This window comes from Ostrea edulis, chromosome 6, assembly GCF_947568905.1.
Source record: "Ostrea edulis chromosome 6, xbOstEdul1.1, whole genome shotgun sequence".
Lineage (NCBI taxonomy): Eukaryota > Metazoa > Mollusca > Bivalvia > Ostreida > Ostreidae > Ostrea > Ostrea edulis.
In genome coordinates, this window is record NC_079169.1 from 72,830,992 (window position 1) to 72,852,978 (window position 21,987).

Sequence of the window (21,987 nt, forward strand, 5' to 3'; positions counted from 1 at the left end):
GGATACATAGTTTTAAATCATGTGACATGTGATTATATTCACATGTATACAGGGATGTGAAATAAATTCTATATTTCTTTGTAACCTATAAATTATTATAATTTTATGATGATAAAAAGGTATTGGTGGCATTTTTTGAAACTGTTATATGACATGTATACAAATACTCATTACTCTTGTAAAAACGACAATCATATGAGTGAAGCAAATCGAGGGGTTAAACAAGGTGATAAACTCAGCGATAAACTTTTTAATATTTTTATTGATGACCTTGCAATTTACTTTTGACAATGTATCAACAGATCCAGCTTATTTAGACATAATTGGTATTAACTTCATGCTTTTTGCTGATGACCTTATTCTTGTATCAGAATCCACAGCTGGGTTACAGAAATGTTTAGAAAACTTATACCACTATTTTCAAGCTTGGAAATTATCTGTGAATATGGGTGGAAAAACAACAAATGTTATGATTTTTTCTCCAAATACAAAAAAAAAAAAAAAAAAAAAAAAAAAAAAAAAAAAAAGAAAAAGAAAAAAAGAAAGGATAATGAGTATTTTTTTTTACTACAATTATAATCATAAAGAAATAATAAATCAAAATAAATATTTGGGTGTTGTGTTTATATCTGATGGAAAAATGAAATTTTCAGCTGAACAATTGTAAGAACGATCTAAGAAAGCGTACTAGTTAGGCATTGAAATCTAATTACATTATAATTAAAATACAATTTTTTTCTGTTAAGATAATGATTAAATTATATCAGTATATGATAGTTCCGATGTTAACTAATGGCTCTGAAATTTTTATTGCATATTTTAATGCTAATTTACTCTCCTCAAACCAATATCCATTCGAAAAAGAAGGGAAAAAAACCCACCAAAAACCAAAAAAAAAAACCAAAAAAAAAAAACCCACAACTTCCGATATCTAAGAAATAAGGATCGGCTTTTGTTAACCCCCTCCCCCCCCCCCGAAACATCAAAATTGTTAGAATTTGTAGCGTTTTGAATGAGTGTTTTATTATCGGAAAAGAAAGACTTATATCAGTGATATGTTACTAAAACACTGTACATGTAGACTACTTCATTTTCATTGTTATTTTTTTACTACATGCAATATATAAATGGTGCTGTAAATGAATTAAATTTCAAAAAATGAATATAATCGGTGAGGGGGGGGGGCATTTAAAAAAGCGAAGGACAGAGGGCCTGGACCGCCTGTAGACCCCACTGGGTTCAGGACAAAACCCTGGTGGAGACCTAGTGAAGGTCTAGTGAAGCTCCTGTGTTTCACTGTATTTTGATAGCATGCATACTTTTTAAAGATTTATAATTCATAATGAAGTACTGTTTCTAGTTTCATAACAAAATTCGTTAAAATTTGTTTCTACGGAAATTGTTGAAAGGTGTGGCGTATTTTATATTTTCATTATCAAGAGACAAAATAAACGAAAATACGCAAATTTTGATCCACGCCTATATCTTCAAATGTACGCATGCGCATTCCATACTTTCGCTTTTATGGTATAAATCCAGTCGGAATTTATGAGTATCATACTATCAAAGATACGAGGTAATTTTACGCTTTAAAATAGGCTATATTACGATCATATATAGTATGTTGTGTCGTTGGTGAGTGATTGTTTTGATAAGATTGTAAATAGTGGTTAATTTATCATGTGAATATTTGTTTTCCAGTGTACCCCGAAGCATACATATCTAGCACATCCGTCATCATGGCCATGTTGTGACTGTAGCCTATAGGCAACTTTGAAGAATGGGATTTTTCTAGCGAAATGTATTGGACTGACATAAAAGTCGTAAGTAACTGTTTTTCCCCTCAATAATTTAATTCTTTTAATACAATAAATGATCCGACATTTTTGTTCGATGTATCATCAAAATGTTGATTTCAAAGGTTCGCACCAGAGATTTGGAGTAATGTCAATTTTTTGGGAAGTGTATTTCTGATTTCTACGTTGAAGGAGAATTCGGAAATTAAAAAGAAAAACTGGGGTCGCACGGCTTGTTATTGAGCTAGTGTTCTAAACATGACCTTTTTGCACTTAAAATTTATTCACATAAACCTGATTTGTTTGTTGGTGTCAACAGAACATAAGCAACACAAATCAATCATTACATGAAATAGATGAATAATAATGTTTTCTACCACTACAGATAAAAAAGGTTTAATACTAGTAATGGAAATAAACAATGACCTTTTTGCACTTGATATATGAAAAAATCCATGATATCAAATTTGAGTTTAAAAGGACAAATCAGAAATAATGTCAGTTTCTAAAATTTCACATAATTTTCAAGATCTCTTAAAATATTAGTGGAGGTTAGATACCAAATTTTTAATGTATTGGCAAAAATACTGAATTTTTATACAAAATTTAGAGTAAATTAATTTCAACTTTTATAGGAATTGATGGTCTGTTTGGAAAAATATAACAACCAAATTAATAAATTACAACATTTGAACTAGTTCCAAGTCTCAACTACTTGTATTATAAATTATAAACTGAAATACACTTATAGGAGTATGAAAATAAAAGATATATTGGATGAAACAGAAACTGTAATCGTGCAGATTTAGAACTTTTTGATTAATAAATCCTTCTGCCACAAAATATAGTCCCTGCAAAACCCTTTCAAAATTTGTATTGACACAAAACTGTTCAACTGGATAAGGTTCAATAATAGATTTGTAATATGTTTGCACTAATAGGATCAGTATTGAACCAGTAAATACTTAGTTGTAGAATTTTGCGCAATTGTGCTCAAAAGCCCAGGAGCTAACTTCCTTTTAAAAAATGCAATAAATCTAAAACATCCTGCACACGTCCTTCAGATTTTGCATGAAACTGACATTCAGATGACTGGAAGTACAAGGTCTGGTTTTTAGAAGGAGTATTTATGTAGATAATATTCAAGACCTGTAAAAGTTAAACAGGGACCACCAAAAATGAAAGATGAAGATAACGAATAGTGATCACTTTCGTAACTCCTATAAGCAATATAAAATGGGAGAGTTGGGCAAACACGGACCCCTGGATATGCCAAAGGTGGGATTAGTTGCCTAGGAGGAGTAAGCATCCCCTGTTGACCGGTCACACCTGCCGTGAACCTTATATCTTGATCAGGTAAACAGAGTTATCCATATAGTCAAAATTATTGTGCCAAGAACAGCCTAACAATCGGTATAAAACAAGTCAAACAGCATTTGACCCAATGAAGTAGTCATGGCTATATACATCATGGATATTGGATTGGATAGCTCAGAGGTTAGAGCACCTGACTAGTAATACAAGGACCTCAGGTTCAATTCCCGATTCAGACATAAATATATGGACTGTGTATCGATATTGCCTGGATAGCTCGGTGGTTAGAGCATCTGATGAGTATGTTCCTCACTGAACGACAGGCTTAAGGAAGTAGTATCATACAATGTTAATTTATACCTGTTTTATAGACAAGGCAAATGTAGAATCCCAAAAGCTGAGGAATAATAACAGAGAATGGCACAGAGAAGAAACACTGTGAGAGAAAGGAAGAGGTGTTTGGAGGTGTTGCAACTGAAAGATGAAGCCACAGAAGGTAGAGCAGTTTTTATACCCCCGCAAACGAAGAGTAAGGACATAATACTTGAACTATTGTCTGTCGACTTAATTTGTTCTTAGTCACACTGATGAACAGATTTTATTAGGAATTTGTGTACGTCTTATAATATAATTATGGTGCTACTATTTCTAACCATCCACTGTGTCCGGATAGGACAGTTCTAGTTTCACTAGCTGCAGAGTTGTTGCTCTTTGTAAGAAAAACCAGAAAACTATAAACGATTTATCAATCAGAGTAACATGCAATTTATGGCCCAATCTTCTGCCCTTGATTGGCATATTTTTATATTGCATCCTCAAAATTTTAATATCAAAGAATTGAAACATACTTTCTCACTTGCTTTAAGGATGAATAACACACCACAGAAATCTGATATGGATGGAAAGTGGGGGATATGTAGAATAATAGTGAGTGAAGCTCGCATCACAAATCACGAAGCGACTCGATGAGCTCGCTCCAATGATTACGTAATTGAGTCAAGTGATTTGCTCTTCATCAGCTGAAAAATGATGGGGACTACCCATGATACTTCCGGACAAATGTCGCTGTCACTGCGGAATACTTCATTGACAACCCCGAAGATAAAACAAATAAATAGTTTGGAAAGTACCACAAATGATTTTAATTTCCAGACAAGCTTTCCCATACTTTCGTACGTTTTGTTGTGGATAATTGCTTGATTTGAAATAAAAACAATCGCAGCTAATGATGACATCACAATGCACTGTTTACATCAGCTGCTTTATATTTCCCGCGTTAAATGAATTGCCTCAAGTCGTGTTGTAAGATGTTATGGGTCTTCGCTCATCTCAACGGTCACGCCATAAACATATTATTTTGAAATTGAAAAGAGTAAATTTACTTCATTTAGTAAAAAATTCAGTTTTAGTAGAAAGTAATCTGGGAAAAAATTAAAATCCCTGCTAGATTTGAAGTCACAATTTAAAGATCAGCAATCAATACGTTAACTTCACTGAACTACTCAGCTAGGCAATAAAATTTAAAAGGTTATATGCAAGTATTGCAGATATTTATATTTTGCATTCATGTTTCAAGAGGAAGTCAGCCATTATGATGATGTGTATTTCTCCTTAACTTGTGTAAAGACATAGTTTCAAACATTTTTCATAATTCTCACAGCATCAATGAATTTCACCTGCTTATGCAGCAATAATTAGGTCTCTAGTTGGTGCAAACACTGCTGATTATTGTATTAGTGCATGTGAAATCCAATATGACAATTCTGGTTCTTAGTGTAATCTTTAAAACGTATAATTGATGATGAAATGAAAGTAAATGTAATGTGATTATCCATTGGCTCCTCTAAACATAAATCGAGTTCAACTTGTAGTGGAAGTCAATTTTGAAATCAGTCTCCATCCCTTGTTGTCCATTGTGTGTTAACAATTGCACAAGTTTAGCTTCTTGATGACTACTCAGGGGCAGATCCAGGAATTGTGGTTACGGGGGGCACCACTTTATGAGGCAGTGGGTCCAGGGCGAAGCCCTGGTAGGGGTCCAGGGGGTGAAGTGATTTGTACTATTTTCTATCATTTTAATAAGGTGAAATTAATAAAATGACCCAAATTTTAAGGGGTTTTTGGAAAAAATTAAGTTCTCCCAATAAAGTAATTCAAGAAATCAAAGGATTTTGTCATTTATTTCTTTGGGAGTGGAAGAAATTATTGCTTCTTCTATCGTTTAGTGCATTTTCCGAAACAAGATACCGCGATTTACCTTAAATTTGAAAATTTTAGGGGGGGGGGACACGCACCGGCTGCCCCCCTTTAAATCCGCCACTGCTACTTAACTAATTTTTCAAATTAATAAGTATGTTTGCAATTCTTTGATACAAAATATTTTCTTTTAAACTTTTGAGGCCACAGTATGAAATGTAGAGATATACCTGAACTGAACTTTTTAAAAAAAAAAACAAAAAACAATTTGAGCTGTAAATATTTTCATTATGAATAGATCTGTAGTCCTCCAGTCTATCCCAGTGTTTTTGCTGGAGTGCTTAGATCTGCAGCTATGATGTCAGTAAGCAGCTCCAGATTAACATCATCTGTCTGAATAATTGATTGTAAGCATTCTTTGTTGTCTTTGTGTTTCAGAGGAGGTAAAGAAGAGCTACAGAAAACTGGCCTTAAAGTACCATCCTGATAAGGTCAATATTTGTGTAAATCATGTAATCATTTCAATTTATCTGTCATATCAGTAAATGTTTGCAGTCAATGAATATGATAACAATAGAATGTGTTTTCTTGTAGAACCAAAGTGAAGATGCTAAAGAAAAATTTCAAGAAATTGGATATGCCTACAAATACCTCACAGAAGGTATTTTGAAAAATCTTCTGTACTAACTGTAGATTTAGATTTCCTTATCTTCCCAGGTCATGGGTTTGTGATCCACCACATTTCTCACAAACAGTTGACAGATTACATTCCATAAAAAGCCGCTGATGATATAGCCATATTACGTCAAACATTATTTTGACCTCAGCTGAACCTTAACTTTTAGCCAATCAGAATTCATGTCAAGGTTTGTGAGAAATGTGGTGAATTATAATTACTTTGGAAGATGAGATTTCCTAAACACCATACTTTTCTTCTTTTTTTTTTTTTGGTTTAAAGTTTCTGCTGTTGAAATTTGTCTCAGTTTGGTAATATTTTTGTTATATATTTGTTTTTAAAGCGTTAAGCATGGCTAAAGCGTTTATTTGTCATTAACTTGAATTGGATACTTTCATTTTTAATGTTTTCGGATAACTGCTACTTATGAGCTGACTTTGAAAATAAATCTACCTGTCTGCTATTTCCTGATGAGATATCAGATAGGGGATCAGTGAAGTCTGGTATCTTTTGGGGTGAAATATCATTTCAGCCACTAACCATTTAGCTGACATATATGTATCTAGAGAAATGACCAGAGCCCCAACCTCACAGAAAGCAGACTCAAAAGAACTGTGTTGGTTTAAAAAGGAGAAATGGTTGCTAAATCATGTACTTTAAATGTACATAATCTGGTATCCATTTTCCTCTTAATTAGTCTCGGCTATCTGGTTTTTGTCCGCCGTACGTTGGTTGTAAACTTTGAACATTTTCAGCTTCTTCTTTTGAACAGCCAATTTTAGTATATGTATGGGTCAAGTGGAACAAAAATCGAAATTCTATGGACTCTGCCTTCACTTGAGGGGTGTGGCTAAACGATCAAAATTAATGTAATCTTCAAATATCTTCTTCTTTACTTGAACACCAAGCAGTCAAACTATTAGTATGATTATAGATAAACAATATGAAGCAATGAACCATTTACCACAAATTTTGAAACTTGTGACCCCAGGGTTTAGGGTTCATGCCTTAGGATGGGGCTAAAACTCAAGTCATTTAGTAAAAATGTATTTTATCTTAAGAAAATCTTGTGGACATCAAGTAGTCAAACTGTTGGTATGATTATAATGAGCAATGAGAACTTTTACCAAAACTGTGGAATTCACCCTTGTGTTCAGAGTTCATGCCCCTAGGGTGTAGCTATGTTGGTCATATATTGAAAATGCACTATATCTTATAGAGTCTTCTTTACTTCGCTTATCAAGAAGACAAAATTTATCAAAACTGTGAAATTTATGATCCCTGGTTCAGACTCCAGAATGGGGTTAAGTTGATCATAACTGTAGGCATTATTGTAATAAGCTGTGAAACTCATGACCCCTGGGTTCAGGCCCTAGAGTGGAGCTAAGACTAAGATGGCCTGACATACCGTAAATCTGGTTATTTTTGCTGTTGATTAATTTTTAGCGTTTTTGCGAGTCGGTTGGATATACAAAAATATTTTTCTCAAAAATAAATCTACCGTAAAAAAAAAAAAAATTCTAGATCCACCAATTCGATGTTAAGTTGTATTAAACTCCCAAGTGTATAAATAGTGATCAATACTGACGATTTATTTGATATCACTCGTGCGTAACTAATCTGTCACACTCAGCATTACTTTTAAAAGCTAGAAAAGGCTCCAGCATAAATTCGCAAAAATATGAAACACAAAAATAAATATATAGGCTTTTTATTCAAATTCGCAAAAATAAATAAATCGACACAAAAATATCCAGAATTACGGTATATTAAAAATGTATTATATCTTAGGATATCTTCTTTTTCACTTCTTAGGGTGGGGCTAAGTTGGTCATATATTGAAAAGGCATTATATCTTTACTTTTGGACATCAAAGTAGGCAAAATGTTTGTATGATTACAGGGTTCGAAATTAGCATATGCCCGTCAGTCTGTGAGTGGTTAAAAGTCTGGCGGACTGACTGGGACTGGTTAATTTTCTAAAGCATCATTTTGGAAAATATACTTATGAAATCTTATACACACATTCAGCTGGACTGGAGACATAAAAAGTTAGCTTCAAGCCTTGGATTATAATGGTCATTGAGCCCCAATCAGATATGTGGAATTCATGACCCTATGGTGGGGCTAGATTGGTCATATGCATGCTGTATTGAAAATACAATAGAAAATCTTTACTACTGGACATCAAGCAGTCAAGCTGTATGATTATAATGAGTTATGTGAAATTTATGACCCCTGGGTGCAGGGTTCAGGTCCCAGGGTCAGGCTTAGTTGATCAAATGTTGAAAATATCAATATATTTTAGAAAATCTTTACTCTTGGACATCAAAGAAGCAAGTGTTTGCATGATTATAATGAGCAATGAACCTTCTTTTAAAACTGCAAAAGTTCATTTGGCCCTTTTTAGAACTCAAATAGGGAATGACAATTCGCTGTGATGTGATAAAACATATTTTCTGAATTCTGAATTGTTTATGATAGTTATACCAATACATGTATATCTATGAAGTGTAAAAAGCACACAGGTAATTTAATATATGTGCATACTCAGGTGTCCATTAAGGCCCATGGGCCTCTTGTTAATTTTGTGATGGATTGCATATTCAGGACTGCTAGTTAAAAGAAATTACTAGTATTACACTTCGTTAATATTGCTAAAGTAAAGCTATTTTTTATAGAATGCCAGAATCTGTCAGCACTGCTCAGTACTTTTGATTAAGTATATAATTTTCTAACACAGGTCCAGAGGCTGTAGGTTTACATGATGACTCCTCAGATGTTGGTGCATTTGACGACACCGCCTCAGTAAGTATACACATGTTTTAGGTAATGCATAATCTCACTGACAGTAGATTTGGTTTTGATATCTCAGCAGAGTTGGATCTTGCTCAGGCCATCCTCAAAAAATTTGTTGCTTGGCTATAATGGGACTCACTGATTGACATTTGTCCGATTCAAATATTTTTTCACTTTATTTTTGTCCAATTTCTTAGGGTTCCACTTTGAAAATGTGGACTTTCAGTAGGAGGGACAAATTTGTGACTCGATATCTTGCCTTCTGTCTGTCATCACTGTTTTTGTGACTCGATATCTTGCCTTCTGTCCATCATCACTGTTTTTGTGACTCGATATCTTGCCTTCTGTCTGTCATCACTGTTTTTGTGACTCGATATCTTGCCTTCTGTCCTTCATTACTGTCTTTGTGACTCGAAATATTGAACAGTTTTCAACGAAAAGCTTTTATATTTTATAAAAAGGTAGTCGACCATTAATTAAAGGTATAGACATCTTCAGCTTTTGGAGTCATACTTTCAATCCAAGTTAATACACTTTCATTGTGACACAATAATTCCAATGTTATTTGTTACAACTGTTTTGATTGGACAAAAATAAAGCTGAACAATAGTTTACACATCAATAAATCCGAAAACACGATGTATTCATACACGTCTGAAAACAAATAACTTAGTGTGGGGAAACTATTCAAATTTTTGCAATTGTTGATAAAGTGAATGAATTGGAATTATAAGAATCAAACATTCTTTTTGAAGAATTTATCGATGTGTAAACTCCGGACATTTTACTCACGAACTTCACATAAAAGTGGTTTGCACTTCAAAAACAATGTTTAATCCTATAGTATCTTGAAAAGTTTTCAAGATGCAGCTTTCATTTTCTACAGAAAGGTGTGTAGTTGTTTACTTTTAAAAGCAAAACACCTATAGATTTGTTCATCTGCCTGTTTGTCATCACTGTCATTGTGACTCGATATCTTAAACAGTTTTCAACAAAACGCTTTCATATTCTATACAAAGGTACTTGCTCATTAATATGCTAGTTTCAAATTAAGAGCTCTTCTGTGTTTTGAATGGGACAAAGTGTACCTACAGTCAGTGAGGAAGATGATAAAATGTATTAAAAGCAGCTTCTGTTAAAATTTGTTAATGTAAGAAATACAAGATACTATCAAAAGAAATGTTTCACTAAGTGAAAACATTAAAACAATGTCATATTTGCAAGTAATGTCCTAGATATGGTAGATATGAGCTATGAAATAACGGGATATAATAAGAATTCCATGTATTTAATTACTCCCTGAATGCTTATCACTTACTTAGTTTGTGTATTAGTCGAATTTGGGTGATAAAATTGGATATGACAACTTGCTGAGTACATTCACTTATGCAGTTACAGGTATTTGTATGTAAACAAATTGTTTTGCACCATACTGTGTACGAAAGTTCTCTAAAGGGAAATAACTCGGGTGCATCATGAGACACCTATAGATTTTGGGGTCATGAAGTCCAAGGTCAAGTTTACAGCAGACTTTCCCCGCTAGTTTTACTTCACATTTAGTTTATTCAAAGGTAGTTGATTATGGAAATGCAGATTTGGGCTCCTTCCTGACTGAGCTAGTTTTCAAGTTTTATCAGAATACCAAGTGATGGTGAAGTCATCTTGTCAATGACCATCAATTTATTTAATTCAATACTTAATATAGATGTTTCCAGGCAGATCATGAAAAACCTCATGTGTGATTCTGAGTTTGACTCCCCAAAAATAAGCTACCTCCTACTCACTACTAAAATGATAAATCATGTTACAGCAAATCAAGTATATTTTAAGGATGACCTAATGCCTCGTTCACACGGATGCGCATTAAATTTTACTTCGCATCAAATTTGATGCGAAGTAAGATAATGCACATTAAGCGAAGTAAACTAATGCGCATTAAATTCATATGCATCTCTATTAAAGGGTGCGCGAAATAAATTAAAGAATAGACTATGTTATTGAAAATTATTTTTATAGATCTTATTTTAATGAATATTGTGCATGTTCAAAACGCTATAGTATACTACATGTTTAGAATTTACATGTAACTGATCTACACACAAGGAGTTTTGTCGTGTTTATTTATATGTTCCCAAGAAATTACTTGTTATTTCCTCTGACGACCAGCATTCAATCTAGACAATATATTGCTTCTTCATGGGCCCAATTTTAAAACTTTGGAATGTCTTTTTCACCATTCCGCTGACTACTGTTGTGACATAATTTTTAATTTCTAATACATATTATAAGTCTACTATGACGTCATATGGTATAAAAAATTAACAATGAGCGGCATATTTGTTTTAAAAAATGTAAAAAAGAAAATCATATTATCACTATTTTAAAACATTTTTGTCGTATTTAAAAACAATTCCTTCCACATGCATTACTCAGTATGCCTATGCAGAGCACAGATTTACGTCTGACATTATCTAATGGCATGCTGTTTGCACATGTTTTTAATGATTATTATCATTTTGCTTACGGTAGTTTTTCGTACAAAACTAACATTAATATATATAACTGACCATGGGTATGATGCATGTGACCCAAATTTGCCATTACGCATGCATGTACATTTAATGCGAATTAGCTTCGCTTAGCGTTCACACAGAGCTAATGCGAAGTAAATTTAATTCGCATTAAAAATCGCGACATCAATTTTAATTCGAAGTAAACTAATGCGCATTAAAATCTCCGTGTGAACGCGGTTCAGATTTAATTCGCATTAACTTATGTTTAATGCGAATTAAATTCTTCGTGTGAACGAGGCATAAGATTTAGGTAGTATGTGCATTTTGAACAGATTATTTTACATCTGCAAACACAGTTTTTACTGCCATTATTAGGTCACCTAAGTAAACCTATTGCAATTGGTCTGCATTTGTTGTTTGCAATATCCAAGAGGGACATAATAGTAAATTTCAGGACTCGGCACTCCTGGGGCCTTAGATGCAGAGCAAAAACTGCAAAATATTTACCAATTTTCAAAAATATTCTTCTCTACATCTACACGTGTAAGAAACACTAAATGCATAGTGATGCAGAGCAGGAAAACCTACAAAAATTGTAAATTTCATGATTCCCAGGGTAGAGATTCTGACTTCAGGGCAGGGCCAAATGTGGTATATAGTGTGTATATATGTGAAACAGTTAAATAATATTTTCTAAATAATATTTTGTTTAATGCTATTGATACTAAATCGAAACTAAATAGATATCTAGAATGAGTAGGTAGTCTTTTATCAAAATTGTTAATTTCACAACCCCAGGGTTTTGACTGTAGGACGGGTTCAAATTAGTCATATCATGTTAATGTTACATATATTATGTAAAGCCTTTCATCAATATAGACACTGTTGAAGGTAATTTTTTTAAAAGAACACATTTTGCTTTATATCAAGCTGAATATTAGAATTAATTTTAAATATTCATATCAGGAAATTTTTTCTAGATTTCATAGCCCTTAGGCCTAGTGATACTTTTAACTGATATCCAGGTGACCGATAAGGCCTGTGGGCCTCTTTTTTTCACTTCAGGATCATTTATTTCAATTTTTGTGACTGTCCAATGAATTACAAATTGCTATTTTAATGAATAGTGTGATACACAACCCCAAATTAAAGTCTAAAAATAAACACAGTGTGGGTAGTTTTTAAATATTTAATTTTCCAATATAAAGCTAGATTTTGTGTCGTGTAAAGTCTTCTGGTTGTGTTTTGAAATCTTGTGCATTGTATTTTAAGTTTATGAAGGGGATAAAAATGAACAGCAAATTCATTTGTAATATTCTTTTTACAGATGGACATATTGTTTAGACTTTTCCCATGGCTTATTGGGGGTAAGTATTAGAGTCACTTGAATTAATTTCATCCTTGGAAAAAGTTTCATATCGTTTTTGGAATACTTACAGACAATGCTATTTCATCATTGAATTTAAACTGTAATGAGTGATGGAGCATGCAATGCTGTTAAATCACGATCCTGCTGCTTTATCCTGCATTTAGCGTGGGGAATCTTTTAATTAGATTTTCTGTTTGTTGATTGCATTGTCAGAAATAAATTGATCTGTCCCCCTCACTTTGTAGAGAGAAATAAACTGATCTGTCCCCCTCACTTTGTAGAGAGAAATAAACTGATCTGTCCCCCTCACTTTGTAGAGAGAAATAAACTGATCTGTCCCCCACACTTTGTAGAGAGAAATAAATTGATCTGTCCCCCTCACTTTGTAGAGAGAAATAAACTGATCTGTCCCCCTCACTTTGTAGAGAGAAATAAACTGATCTGTCCCCCTCACTTTGTAGAGAGAAATAAACTGATCTGTCCCCCTCACTTTGTAGAGAGAAGAGGGCATACCACCTTCATGTTTTCTGGTGGTCCAGGTTTTGGTTTCACGTCCTTCACCTCCAGCCCGTTCCACTCCTCCTTCTTTGATGACCACGATAGTCACTTCCCCATGTTTATGGAGGAAGACCCTTTTGATGTGAGGTCACCTTTTGACCGCATGTTCCACTTTCACCAACCAGGACTTGGACATTTTCATCGTTCCTCAAGGCCTCACCATAACCAGCATCACAGACCCCGACAACGCCATCGTGTCAATGTGGAACAACCCAGGCCTACTCAAAGGACAGGTAATGAATGCATAGGAGGCCAAAGTATCATGTTGATGTCCATATAAGTATTTTACATTTAAAGTAGCTCACTACACTAAAGCTTATACTCTTTATGACACTACGTCACAAGATGACGATTTAAATGTTTTTGAAATTATTTGTATTGATCGATTTGTTTGTCTATCATCGTAACTTGATTAAAGCATTGGGCTGGTGAACTGCAGATCTCGAGTTCAAATCTGCCTGAGTCTTCTGTTAATATGTGTTGAAATAAATTTTTTGAAAATCATGTTTTATCCAAATTTGCATATTTTCTGCCTTTTTGGCCTATATACTATATATCATCATATCTTTTATGATTAAATCAATTCGTTCTGATTTGAGAAACCATTTCAGGATGAGTGAACCACCTTAATTCAGAGACTTTATTTTCATGTTGGAGGAATATAAATTCCTGGAGTTGCTGATTAACTGAAACTTAAAAATTTTAAAATTCGTCTTTGAATTCATAGATTAATAGACTTAATCCAATACGCCGGTTTCGAGATACGTCCGAGTTATTTCCCTTTGGAGAACTCTCATACATAGTAAGGCGCGAAAGATTTTGTTTACACGCGGGAGTGGGACAGATATTCATCACAGCGTAAGTGAATGTACTCAGTAAGTTTCTCATACGCTGTTTGATAACCCGAATTCGACTGATACACAAACTAAGTAAGTGATAAGTATTTAGGGAGTAATTAAATACATAGAATTCTTATCCTATCACGTTATTTCGATGGTCATAAGTACCATATCCAAGATATTTCTTGCAAATATGACATTGTTTGTATGTTTCCTCTTCGGTAAAACATTTCTTTCAATAGTATTTAGTATTTCCCACATTTACATATTTAAAGAGAAGCCGCTTTTAATACATTTCATCGTCTTCCTCGTTGGCTGTATATCCACTCTGTCCCACTTGGGCATTCAAAGTTCCACTAAATGCACCTCCTATACAGATGAGTTCGTATCTCGAAACTGGCGTATTGTTTGATACTTGTTTGAAAGTGTTTGACTTGTGAAATCAATAATCCACAGCTCTAAAAAAAAAACCCAGCTTTATATAAGTTACTTGGTGCTGATTTTATCCTGTAAATTATTTGATGCCGATATTCTGTACAAATCATGCTTTTACAGGACCTGAAACAAATGGAGGCAGTCACCCATTTCCAACAGAGGACTATATTGAAATTTCTGATGACGAGACTGCAGTGGTATTTTTGTCCTATCAGTTTTATTAAACTTCATAATATAGTCCTTCACCAAACCTCAGACACTACACACAACATTAGACAAGACTGAGCACTGTACATTTCTTATTTTACACGAGTACTTAATACCGCAAAATGACTCGTAGACGTCAAATCGTGAGTTCATGAGTGGTCTGTTGATCTACAGTTTTGACATGTACTTTAGCAATAAAAAAAAAAGCAAATAATTCTATTTCTCGAGTGATGCTTCTCATGAAATGCACAATAATAAATTCCTCGCAGATATTTAGGAATGAACAGTATCATGTTAATGGTAGTGTCATAAAAATGAAACTGTAAGAGAGAGTACACTTATTTAGTATAAGTGCCATACACATTAAAGAAAACATTCAGAATACTTGTAAATATTGAAATTTGGACCAAGGTTAAAATTGGAATATCTGAATTCATTAATTCACCTGGTCTGCTTTAAATTCTTCCTTGGAGACAATGAAGGGAAAAATTAGCATTGCTATCTATCGTTTTAGTATATTTGTGTATTATTTCTCGCACCTGAGAGTCACTGTTACAGTCAGTCATAATCAGTGGTAGTCTACCGTCGCTATAACAACATGCATACATGATTTTGAACTTTTACATAACAGCCTGTTTAAATACAGTGTTGCCCAAATTTTCACCATATCCTAATCTTGCGAGATGTTTTAAATATACATTTGTATACGTAAGGTGATCTTAAGCATTTGAACTGTTAACTTTTAAAACAGTCATGAAAACTGACATTTTCGTAAGTTTATAAAATTATTTTGTAGCATGAAAATAGTAGCAGCACCAGGAGAACAAACAATGATACACCATCTGGAAATTCTTACAATGGTAAGCACGCTTAGAATTGTAGACTTAGGTCTCCATTAAATAAACAATTGTACACCATCAGGAAATTCTTACAATGGTATGCATGCTTAGAATTGTAGACTTAGGTCTGCATTAAATAAACAATTGAATGTTCGTATAAAGTACTGCAAACATGGACACAGAAAATTACTTATAAAATAAGAATAGAAACCTGTTCAATTTTTCATAGACTGTTCGTTACATGTACCATAATTGAAAATAAATGAGAGATTTTATTTTTCATTTACAATAACTCCAGATTGATCAGCAGGTACCATGCATATTTGATCTCACCTTTAGTACATACAATATGCTGTTTATGATTTATAAAATTTGTAACGCAATACATTGGACTAAAAATTGTCAATATCTACTTTAAATGTAAAAGGCATTGAGCATTCCATGCAATTTTATACACAAGAAAGTTAGAAGTGTAGGGTAGAGAAATTCATTGCAGAAGAAAGCCTGGGGTGAATCAGTTCTGATGCTTTTATTTCATATTTTTAACTACTGATATACTGTTTTTGAAGCTCGATCAAATACTTCAGCTGACAGTAAGAATTCAAAAGGAGGAAAAACAAAATCTAGAAAGCGTCACTCCTTTACCCGGATCCTCAAACATTATTTTAGTGAATTACTGAGGATGGAAGGTCATCTTTTAGTGTCACCTTTATTCATTTTTGTTGGTTGTTTACTTCATCCCATTTTGATCATTTTTCAGTTTAGAAATGCATCTTTTGTGAATGGGTCTTTTGAATTTAGTTTCTAAACACAGCTAACCTCAGAAAACATAACAACTGCTTTGACCTTTCAGTATGAAATAAGAGGTTTTTTATCTTGATTTTTTAATACATGTAAACTATTACTAAAGGTGTTGACTTGCTGCTGTTGGACTTCAAATTTTCAGGGATTTGTCACAAAATACAGTTTTGTTGATACATAATTTCAATGGAAAGCTAAACTTATGTTTTTTAAAGAAAATTGTACTTTGTTTACCACATGATTTTGCATGTACTACCTGTTAAGTTGACCTCCCTTCCATTACAATTCTCTGATTGGAAACATGCTGCTTTGTGTGTGATACTGAGTGTGTTTTCAAATTGTAATTTTCATTTGTTTTTAGCTCTTCTGAGCTGACAGCTCAAGTGAGCATTTCTGATCAAAATTTCTCTGTCATCTGTTGTGTGTGTAGTGGTGTCTTATGTCCCAGAATAAAGGATGAAGGTGAGTAAGTGTCTGTCTGTAAACTTTTCAAATTTTCGATTTTCCCTCCAAGAACAAGGGTAATTTTAACCAAACTTGGCACAAAGCATCTTTGATGCAAGGGATTCAAGTATTTTTAAATGAAGAATTACGCCCTCTTCCAAGGAATGATGATAAAAAAGGTAGAAAATTCCTATCAAGAAAAAAAACCAACAAAAAAAAACCCCCAACTACAAACTAACAACATAATCTATGCATAGATTCATAGAAGCTTCCTTATATAATGAAATTTTCAAGTTTGGCCAAATTGTGATCCTTGGAGCAGGATGGGTCCACAATGAGGTTTAAAGTTGTACAAAAAATATAAATATTCTTTAAAAATGTTTTCCACGGGAAGCACAAGGTGCAGTTCGAATCAATATGCTAGCATCCTCATGTGTTGTTGATTTAAATTTGTTCACATCATGACCCCTGGATGGGTGAAATAAATAGCGAGTGAAGGTCGCGACGCGACGAGCTTGCTCCAGTGATTACACATGTGAGTCACGTGATTTGCTCTTCATTGGCTGAAAAATGATGAGTATTACCCGAAATGCTTCTGGAAAAATGTTGCCGTCACTGCGATACACTTCATGGACCACTCTGTTGATAAATGAAATAAATAGTTTGGAAAGTACCACAAACGTTTTTGATTTCCATACAAGCTTTATCATACTTTCGTACATTTTGTTGTTGATAATTGCTTAATTTCAAAAATAAAAAATAAACATTGCAGCTAATATGACGTCACAGTTCACTGTTTTACATTGACCGCGTTACATTTCCCATGTTAAATGAATAGGCATAAAGTCGGGTTGCAAGATATTATGTGTCTTTGCTCGTCTCAATGGTCACATCGTAAAACATATCAGAATCCTTCATTAGTACAAGTGTGGGATAGGGAAATTCCAATGAGGAGACAAGATTTGCAGTCTAGGATGAGGCTTTGCCGAGTCCTAGACAGCAAATCTTGTTTCAGAGTTGGAATTTCCCTATCTCACACGAGTAAATGATGAAGGATTATTTTCTCACATTTTACCCACAGTTTAGTGCATAAATTCAAGAGCTTCAAGAAAATTCAAAATTATGAAAATCCTCATTTGAACTTCAATGCAAAAACTACAGCCATAAAGTGCATACACGAAAATGGTTTACACTGTAAGTGTAAACTAAAAAACCAAAGGTTGTCCACCAGAAAGTTATATCAAAATGAAATTTAAAGAAAACAATACAAAATATTTTACTTTCTGTGTAACTTAAATCATAGAAAATATATGACGTCACAAGCAAATGACGCTGTAGCAGTGTGAGACAGAAAAATCTCATATGGGTAAAGTCGATCTCACACTGGTGATAATATGAGAAAGAAAAATCTCACATGGCTGTCTCACATGGGTAAAGTCGATCTCACACTGGTGATAATGTGAGAAAGAAATATCTCGCATGGCTGTCTCACACGGTTAAAGTCGAATTCACACTTGTGATAATGTGAGAAAAAGATAATATTTATTTAAAGTGAGGTCATGATAGGCATGTTATGATTTACATCAACAGTATTTGTCTACAAGAAAGAAGATTCATGTTTGTTTAAACCACGAGTCCATAGGAGGGTTAAACATGTACGTAGGAATATATTAGGGGTGAAACGATACAGTACCTTCTCGATTCGATTTTCGATACTTTAGTCTCGATTCGATGATTTTTGATTCGATACAATAGCATATACCAAATTCTGTATAATGCTAAGATTTTTTATGTTTCGTTGTATTTATTGCTCTCTGCAAATAAATTCTACATAATGTAAAACCGTTTAACATACAGCAACACTCTTATCACTTGTCCTAAAGCCGAAATGTTGCCATACCCAGGATTTATACATTGGGGGTGCATTTTTCAACTCGACTGCGTCCATTTTGATACAGCAAAGTTTACTTGTATGTTGATTGGGCAATTTTCAATTCCATTGGCTAATCAGAAACCGTGTTATCAAGAGCAATGTGTGCAATGATTTTAGAACCGTATCGAACCAAAACAGACCCCGAATAAATCGAACATCGAATTGAGACCACTACATCGCAATTCGGTCGCATTGCGATGCATCGTTTCACCCCTAGAATATATTGTAAAATTTTAAAGTCTTCACGAGTCCACAGGAGAGTTAAATGTATACGTAGGATTATATTGGAAAATTTTAAAGTCTTCATGAGTCCACAGGAGGGTTAAACGTTTATATAGGAATATATTGGAAAATTTTAAAGTCTTCTCAGGAACCACAAGGGTTCTGATTGTTTAAATATGAAAGCATCCTCAGAAAGTGTAGATTTTAGTATGTACAGACTATGATGCATGTGGTAACAGGCAGGGGCTTACAGATTAAAAGCTTTACATAGGAATATACCGGAAAACTCTTTGAAATTCTTCTCAAGAACCACAAGGGTATAATTTTTCAAACTGATATACAGCATCCTCATTTGCTGTACATTCAAGTCTGTTCATACCATGACCCCTGGGTATAAAATGCAGTCACAAAAGGGGGGGGGGGGGGGGGGGGAGCATAATTTGGACTTCATGTTTTACACTGGAAAATGCATTATTTCAGATGAGTGATGTGGCCCCATTTGCCTCTTGTTTTATATGTAAAATACAATGTACTCAATTTTCAGTTCTTTTTGCATTAATTTTATTATTTACAGGTAGCCGAGGCAACAATGATTATTTTGATAAGTACAAACCTGACATCCCGCAGACTGAACAAGATGAGGAGGAAATGCTCCGGATAGCTCTAGAACTCAGTAAATCGGAACTATCCAAGGAAGACAAGAACAATAACAAACAGAAAAAACAGGAAAGCAAGAAAATTAAGGAAGACAAGAACTTTTCTGTCAAAGTCTCAGCTGATTACGGTGCTGAAGTACCTGCTGAATCTGAGTCTGATGCAGGTGAAGGGTACTTCAGTGGTATTCCAGCACAGGGTACAACTCGGGATGTGGACGAGTTTTCTACCTACGATAATTGTGAGAGTGATGATAATCAAGACACCATGTCCTGGTATGACAACATAGGTGGATTATCAGACAACTCTGTGTACTCTCCTATGCCGGAGGTACAAAAGACCTATTACAATAATAGACTTGGGAGAGATCACCCTAAAACTGCCACTAGTACTCATTCCCACGGTTCCTCCAGGAAATCTGGTCTCTCCCACCCACATGGCCCTGGTGCTAGAGATACTGACCATGGCGATTCAGGGAGGAGGACAAATCTCAGGCACAGTATGGGTGATGATGTCAGGCATCACCAGAATTTACATGTACCGAAGAGTTCCAAAGCAGACATGGCAAAAGGCTCACACCACAAGCACTAACACAAACTCTTAGATATCTTCTACATGCTTATTGAATTCAGTTGTTATGCATTTTCAATTTATAAATGTTTAAAATATGAATGTTTTGTAAAACTAATTTATGAGCATTTGTTTTATAAATATCTTGATGTTTTAAGAAGTTTTTTTTTTTGAAAGTATCTATTACATTTACCAGTATTGATCATTATTTCAGTTTTTGTCAGATTTTTATGAGAAATGAATTACCAACTTAGGCCATGTTGTTGCACAAGCAAGTTTGACCAAATACGATATTTTTCTGATTAATGTCAAAATGTTGTTTTCATTTAATGAATGTAAGTTATCTCTCGTGAAGCAGACAAAATAAGGATTACTGATGTATTGTTGGCCAGTAGACAAAGCAGTGTTGTTATTAACTTCAGAAAAAATTGCATTTTCCTGTGTCATTTAAAATCGAGTATAAAAGAGCAGTCTGTGCCTAGTGTGCTAAAATTCTAGTCTGTGTGTTTGCAATATTACAGTAAAACACAATTATAATGAACCTCCAAGGCGAGCAAAAAACAGTCTATAATAAAACCAAACTTCGTTATATCCAATACATATTTCGTTATTTTCCTCTGGTAGAAGAATAAATATCACTTCACAATAAACATGAATTTGTAATGAGTATGTTCATTATAGGTGTGTATTTCTGTGTTTACCCTCTGAACACTGAAAATCTTATACACAAAACTACGTGTCGCAAAGGTTTAAATGTATGCAGATAAAAGTATAGTTTTACCGGATTTTTTTTTTATCTACTACGTTGTAACAGTGCAGTGCATGTTTATATTTCAAAGCACGACAGTTTGATATGATTTTATAATCTGGGATGTTTGTTAAATAAGGCACACAATAATTATAGATGGAATGTGGAGAAATGTGAACGCACACTTTGATGTAAATCTCTGTTGTTTAAATAAATGTTTTAGAAAAAGCAGTAACTGTAGTGTGTGAAAGTATTTGTTCTTGGTGCCAAAAGTTGTGACTGTTAGACAAGGGGAGTTACTCTAACTGTTTGAGGTATTGGGGAATGTGGCTATTGTTCAAATCATAAATATACCGTAGATACAGTTAAATATACTTTAGTAACAGTAGTAACTCATTGCCTTTCTACCACCAGCTTCAGTAAGTCCAGGGGACATGAATCATCTGTAACGTCTTCAGTTGGCATATTAGATATTTTAGCTTTAGCAATAAATCTTCACGCAGTCTTTCTGACCTTTTTACGACTGTTTTTCGAGGGAACAGCGATTGGAGTTGGCTAAAATTATTGACAAGCCATTAAAAAAAAAAAAAACCGCGGGGCAGACTAACTGAAAGATGTTGACTAGAGATCCAAACATATTTAAAAGTTCTCTCTCTTTGTTCAGAAGTACTCCGAGGAATCTCTCTCCACTCCCAAAAATATTAGATCTTAGAACAAGATTTTTTTTTACAATAATTAAAAAAATAAATCCCTTGTTGCTAGTCTTAAGACCTTAAAATTTGCGTAATCCTGCAACCAAACAAAACGCGTACATGTTGTCATCGACGTATTGATGAAGTGCATTTCATTGAAAAGGAGACTTTACGAATACTCTTCGTGCAAAACTAAATATCAAAGATATTATTTTACTTAATTAATGTGAGCTGGTGACTATCTTGATCGTTGGATCTCAAAAATCATAGGACTGGTCGTTTTGTGATGGAAATTCATCGCTAAAGCTCAAATGGCATTGGCGATATCACCCCAAAACCATCTCTTACCATATGTTAGTTCTTCATCTGAAAAAGAAAACACA

At 34.0% G+C, this 21,987-nt stretch overlaps 1 protein-coding gene across 1 annotated transcript; it reads left to right on the plus strand.

The window, feature by feature from the left end:
- Positions 1–1,491: 1,491 nt before the first annotated feature.
- Positions 1,492–21,147, plus strand: LOC125646129 (uncharacterized). Its single transcript, XM_048872290.2, has 11 exons — positions 1,492–1,576; positions 1,702–1,823; positions 3,482–3,606; positions 5,745–5,797; positions 5,901–5,967; positions 8,725–8,789; positions 12,621–12,660; positions 13,160–13,453; positions 14,615–14,691; positions 15,498–15,561; positions 19,515–21,147. Exons 3-11 carry the CDS (start codon positions 3,528–3,530, stop codon positions 20,183–20,185), a joined length of 1,410 nt encoding a protein of 469 aa, XP_048728247.2. The 5' UTR covers positions 1,492–1,576; positions 1,702–1,823; positions 3,482–3,527; the 3' UTR covers positions 20,186–21,147.
- The last annotated feature ends 840 nt before the right edge of the window (positions 21,148–21,987 follow it).

What these genes read in the sequence shown, in the direction of transcription:
- LOC125646129 (XM_048872290.2), top strand. Translation starts at nt 3,528, where the DNA reads ATGGCACAGAGAAGAAACACTGTGAGAGAAAGGAAGAGGTGTTTGGAG. An exon ending in CATTTGACGACACCGCCTCA is followed by an intron (nt 8,790 to 12,620) that starts GTAAGTATACAC and finishes TTCTTTTTACAG; the next exon opens with ATGGACATATTGTTTAGACT. An exon ending in TTTCCCATGGCTTATTGGGG is followed by an intron (nt 12,661 to 13,159) that starts GTAAGTATTAGA and finishes CTCACTTTGTAG; the next exon opens with AGAGAAGAGGGCATACCACC.